Source organism: Nelusetta ayraudi, unplaced genomic scaffold, assembly GCF_046127955.1.
Source record: "Nelusetta ayraudi isolate G7.1 ecotype Tasmania unplaced genomic scaffold, CSIRO-AGI_Nayr_v1 ptg000014l, whole genome shotgun sequence".
Lineage (NCBI taxonomy): Eukaryota > Metazoa > Chordata > Actinopteri > Tetraodontiformes > Monacanthidae > Nelusetta > Nelusetta ayraudi.
The window spans coordinates 287375-293413 of NW_027466064.1; the positions used below are offsets into that span (position 1 = coordinate 287375).

At 52.1% G+C, this 6039-nt stretch overlaps 1 protein-coding gene across 1 annotated transcript; it reads right to left on the minus strand.

Moving 5' to 3' along the window:
* Positions 1 to 592: 592 nt before the first annotated feature.
* Positions 593 to 4854, minus strand: LOC142886097 (gypsy retrotransposon integrase-like protein 1). The gene is made up of 8 exons (XM_076023016.1): positions 4355 to 4854; positions 4046 to 4242; positions 3792 to 3903; positions 3006 to 3144; positions 2040 to 2094; positions 1650 to 1913; positions 1416 to 1556; positions 593 to 993 (listed from the first exon to the last, which is right to left on the minus strand). The coding sequence occupies exons 1-8, from the start codon at positions 4584 to 4586 to the stop codon at positions 760 to 762; spliced, it is 1374 nt and encodes a 457-aa protein (XP_075879131.1). The 5' UTR covers positions 4587 to 4854; the 3' UTR covers positions 593 to 759.
* Positions 4855 to 6039: the final 1185 nt, after the last annotated feature.

Genomic DNA, 6039 nt, shown 5'->3' on the forward strand with positions numbered 1-6039 from the left:
CTCAGTTGCCATGAAAAATAATAAAGACCAGTGACCAAATGGAATTGCTTGTCATCAGCAGCAGCTCCTCGGCCACATGACTCAGATCTGTAGCTGGTGGAAGAAACCAGGAAGACAGCGTTTGAAATGATTCATCTCTGAAGTCCTTGCCGAGTGAGGCTGGGAGCAGGTTTCTGAGATTGCCTTGAATCAGGACCTATTCACAGTGTGGGATGACACACACACACACACACACACACACACACACACACACACACACACACACACACACACACACACACACACACACACACACACACACACCTAGTCGTCTCCTCTGAGGTGGCAGAGCCAACTGGTTTGTGTTTGCACAGGTGGAGGCACACCTGCAACCTTTGCACATCGGAAAAGATCCATCCATCCATCCATCCATCCATTCGTCCATCCATCCAACCATTCATCCCTCCATCCATCCAACCATCCATCATCACTTCTCCTGCAACTTCAGGGTCCAGGGCGTTGGCAGGTGTTACACCTTGCACAAGTCATATTAAAACCATCATCTAGACAACAAGATATAAAAGTGTGGATCATCCAAAAAAGAAGTCAAGAGTTCACCAAACAAATCTAGACATTTAATGTAATAAAGTTTCATTTCCATGACAAAGTAAAAAAATGAATAAGTTAGAATTTGACGGCTGACGACATTTGCAGCACTTCTCAGAGCTGACTGTGGTCCAGGTGTGACTGTGCGCCTCCTCCTCCTCTTCCTCCTCCTCCTCAGGGGGGCGTCGGCCCATCGGCGCTGCCTTGCTCAGTGGCCAGTAGGGGGAAGCACTCACACACACTGTCTTTCAGCTTCTTCTGCGGTGAGGAGAAGTCTCCAAACTGAGGTTGTGCCGCTCTGAAGGTCCTGGAGGACCTGGAGGTCCTGGAGGACCTGGCCAGAGTCTTCCTCTTGCCGTCCTTCTTCTTCTTCTCCTCCTTGTAGGCTGCGTTCATGTTGGCCATCACCTGCGATGTTTGAAGGACGAGTGTTGTTCAGCAGAGGTGAGAAGTCACCAAGTACAGTCATACTTTGTCACTGCACTCTCAGGTACCTGTGCTGCTTCACTTATGGCACAAGAATACAGTTTGACTTCAGAACCTCTGCTTTCTTACTTTCACTGGAATAAAGGTGTTGAATCAGTACTTTTGCTTTAACCACAGTATTTTTTACACAAGTATCCACACTTTTTCTGAAGTACAGAATACTTTTGCCACCACTGTTGCTGGTGTTCCAAAATAAAAGCCTGTTCCACTGAAGTCTGCGAGACGTCTAGTGAAGGTCGACTGGGTCGTTTCAGTGGCGGAGGATCAGCCACTGAGACGACCTCTTGAAGCCCGCAAGACCCAGTCCAGGTCCTGTCCACATGCTAAGGGGTTAGAATACGTACCAGCTGCTTGAGCGAGTGCTGCTGCTCCTGCATGATGGCCATGCAGGAGGAGGCCTGCTCCTTCAGAGGGAACACCTCCTCCTCCTCCTCCTCCTCCTCCTGCTGCTGCTGCTCTTCGCAGCTCAGCAACTTGACAGACGTCTGCGGGGGACACAGGAAGTCAACCAGGTCACTCATCTCCACGAGTCCACCCGGGTTCTCCCTCGGTCCCCCCCCCCCCCCGAGTGTCGGCACCTGGCTGGGGGAGCTCCTGGCCCTGCGGCCAAACATGAGCGAGTGCGGCGTGAACCTGGTGGTGGGGTTGACGGCCGTCCTGAAGAGGAAGAGCAGCGGCTCCAGGAAGTCGTCCCACTCATCCTGCTTCTCCGCCACCATGCGCAGCAGCGCCTCCCGCAGCAGCGGCGCCGTGCGGTCGTGCAGCGGGTCCAGCTGCGGCTGACGCTCCAGCGCCGACACCTCCTGCGCCGCACTCCACTTGTGGCGGAGCAGCCGCGTCACCTGGTCAGAGACAGCAGAGCAGCAGGGGGCGCCGTCACAACCACGTGGGTTTTTTCTTTTTTTCTTCTTTTCATTTTTCACCGACGAGCCTGTTTGCAACGCCGTCGGTCAGCCTGCAGGCCTCACCTCCGCACAGAAGTCTGAGCTTTGAGCGCACACCAGGGTTCTGGAGGGGCCGAACCTGAAGAAGAAGAAGAAGAAGAAGAAGGAGAAGAAGAAGAACAAGAAGAAGAAGAAGAAGGAAGAAGAAGAAGGAGAAGAAGAAGAAGGAGAAGACGAAGAAGGAGAAGAAGAAGAAGAAGAAGGAGAAGAAGAAGAAGCGCTTTATGGCAGTTTTTCATTGGGATAAAAGGAAAACAAGGTGCTTATTTTTTTACAAAAAAACAAAGATTGGTCAAACTCACAGTGCCACACCGATGGAAATTACACACATGTACACACTCATATACACATAGATGCTGATGCTAAATGATGAATAAAATTCCAGCTTGAAGCGTATCTGCACACAGAATGTTTTTGTAGCGACACATTCCACTGAAGCTTCTCTGAAACCTTCTCCACTGAAGCTTCTCAACTCTTTCATCAGCTTAGTGAGGTGCCACTGCACAGCAATCCTGCAGCAGAGATTATAGCGCCACACTGAGGCTGCAAAAATGCAAAGATTAACATTAGGGGGCGCCACAGCCAATGTACTTTCAACCACTGGCAGTGGTGTTCCCCAATAAGAACTCGAGGTAGGGGGCGCCATTGTTCTCACAGTAAAAGTGAGTTGGTCTGGAGCCCTGGTCAAGGTCAGCCAGAAGTCAAGCCAGACTTCTTCCTTTCTCCCATGAAGCCTTGCAGGATCCCTTGTCTCAAGTGGGATTATTGGGGGTCCTGCAGTGGCTCGGTTCTGACTGTGTTCTCTCGTGTTCTGTTCCACTCTGTGTTTATTCTATTGTTGCTTATTTACCCGAGTGGTCAAAGGGGTGAATTGAAAACCGTCAAACTGACCTCAGGTCTTCCATCACCGTCAATGACAGAAAATCTTTGGTTAACATTGGCAGCCTCTGGTGTCAGCTGGCGCCAGAGTGAATCTGAGGCTCCTCCTACCTGTAAAGACACCTGGAGATACACCTGGCCACGGAGAGGGCGTCCGCCCCGCCCACCGCGAAAGCTTCAGGCCACTTGCTGAAGTAGTCGACCAGCAGCGTGACGGCCGTGTTGCCGCGCTGCGTCTCAGGGAAGGGACCTGGAGACCACGCACAAATAAAAGCCGTGTTTCTAAGATTTCAACAACGTACAATCGTGATTTGCAGGTTTTTCCATTGAATGGTGTGAAGAGCATCAGCTGTAATAATTCTAGAGATCTTATCAGAAAGACGTTTGCTTTTGTTTGTTTACGTCTGTTTGTTTACGGTCGTTCCATTTTTCTCTCTGATGACTTGTCAACAATATTCAATCTTCTCCGTCCAATCACAACGCGCCATTTGCTCAGCCCCAAGTACTGAGTTTGTTTGCCAAGCAGAAGCGATATTGCGACACCAAGTGGACACATTTAGAACAGCACTTTCTCTCATTGAGAAATTGCAGTTTTTATATTTTGCAAAATCCTCTCGCAGGCCGGAAAAAAACAGTTTGCAGGCCTGATCCGGCCCGTGGGCCGTGTATTTGACACCCCTGCTCTATATGGATGCGTGTGAAAAAACCACCTGATGAGAGTCAGAACCTTTGAGCCATATTGGAGAGGTTTCTCTGAAGTTGAGCTGTTTCCATCACCAGGTTTTCTGGCCATGTTCAGGTTGAGTGCAGTTCTAGGGGGGATGGAGACGCAGCGAGACAGAGCGCCACCATGCTGCCAGGACCACACAGGTGGCGGTGCCCCCTGCTGGAACACACCTACAATGTCCACGCCCACGACGTCCCACGGTGCGTCCACCTTGATGGGCCGGACCACCCTACACACGTTCTTAGCCCTCTCGGCGTGCTGACAGGTCTCACACACTTTGATCTGCAGGAGGAGCGAGAGGAGGAGGAGCAAGAGGAGGTGGAGGAGCAAGAGGAGGAGGAGCAGGGAGAGGATGAGATGGAGGCGCAGGACCAGGAAGAGGAGGAGAACCAGGGGGAGAAGATCAGAACACTCTAACCAGTACCCAGTCCACCACGTCCCTGATGATGCCCAGCCAGTAGAAGTTGCTCTGGATCCGGTGCACGGTCTTCTTCTGGCCCAGGTGGTGGCCCAGGTCGCTGAGGTGGCAGTCCAGGAAGATCTGCCTCTTCCTCTGCGCCTCGATCACCACCTCCCTCTTCTCCTTCTTCTTCTTGGCTCCCACGTAGTAAAGCTTCTCCTCTGGACAGACAGGAGGACAGTGGCAGTGGCTTCGCTTAGCACGCGAGTCATAAACAAACACTCTGGTTGTTGTTGTTTGTTTGTTTGTTTGTTTGTTTGTTTTTCTTCTCACCATCGATGATGAATTTCTGCGCGTATCTCCGGAGGTTCTTCCGGCGCAGCGGGCTCATGCTGAGCGGGAAGCAGCCTTTGGCCACCAGGGTGTAGACGTCCGACAGCTTGTTGGAGCCGGACTCCTCCACCAGCACCTCCTCCTGCTCCTCCACCATCTCCTCCTGCTCCTGCTCCTGCTCCTCCACCACCTCCTCCTGCTCCGCCACCGGCAGCGACTCCACGCTCAGCATGTCCGCGCAGACTGCGGGACGAACGTTGGTTCATGAAAGGAATACACAAGAGGTTGTGTGTTTGCTTTCATTCCCGCATCTCATCCTCCTCTAGCGGAGCGGCATCGCGTCCTCCTGGCGGCAGCAGAATCACAACAGGAAGCGGCGAGCTCAGCTGACTCCTCCCTCTTCTTCTACGGCAGCCGAGTGTGTCTGTGTCTGCATAAGTGCCTCCGCCCCCAGTGGACATCCGGTGAAACTACACTGTGTGTGTGTGTGTGTGTGTGTGTGTGTGTGTGTGTGTGTGTGTGTGCGTGCGTGCGTGCGTGCGTGCGTGCGTGTGTGTGTGTGTGTGTGTGTGTGTGTGTGTTGAAAACTTGACTTTGAAAAATATAATTGTGGATAAACAGTGCAGCATAGGCACAGTGGTCGGCGCTGCTGCCTCACAGCAAGAAGGTCCTGGGTTCCATTCCAGGCCTGGGACCTCTCTGTGAGGAGTTTGCAGGTTCTCCCTGTGTCTGCGTGGGTTCTCCAGGTTCTCTAGGTTCTCCCTGTGTCTGCTGGGTTCTCACCAGGTTCTCCCTGTGTCTGCTGGGTTCTCTCCGGGTTCTCCGGCTTCCTCCCACACTCCAGAAACATGCATGTGAGGTCAATTGAAGACTCTAAATTGTCCGTAGGTGTGCATGTGAGTGTGAATGGTTGTGTGTCTCTCTGTGGCCCTGTGATGAAGTGGCCACTGGTCCAGGGTGTCACCCTGCCTTCACCCTGAGACAGCTGGGAGAGGCTCCAGCAGACCCCCAGGACCCTGAGCTCGGGACTAAGCGGGTATAGAAGATGGATGAATGAATGAATGAATGAATGATAAACACAGTAATGAAGTGAAGTTTAGTTAATTTGTGACTCATTAATACATCATTCGACATTGGTTACTATATGCTGTATATTTGACTTCATTTATTTTTAGGAAATGTCAGCAGTCGAGGAATTGTTGTTGTTGCGTTCAGATTTATTTTCTTAATGAAGAATCTACTGGGGAATTAAACTCAAGTTCTTTCCAGGTTCACGCACTTGAAAGGCAAAGTTCCGAGTTTGATCTCAGAGATTAATGTCATAATTCCGGGAGTTGTCCGTGACTCCGGATCCGATCCCAGAACGCTGAATCCAGCGGTTCTGCTGACCTCCAGGACCGAACCCAACCTGAAGCATCTCCCCCAACAGGAAGTCGTGCCGACCCTCGCGACTTGCTGCGGGTTCACGTGATCTTCTTCTGCGCGTCCAAACTGCAAGGTGGTGGTGGAGAGGCAACAGGTGAGGGGCGCGAGGACTGCCTCACGTGGTCCTTCCGTCTGTCCCCCCCAGTGCGTGCTGTTGCCATGGACACGAGCGACGCAGCTTTAGCCAGTTAGCTTCCCTGGAGCGACTTCACCGTCCTGCTGTCGTTCATCAGGACTGCGAGGCTCTACCGTCGCGTGGG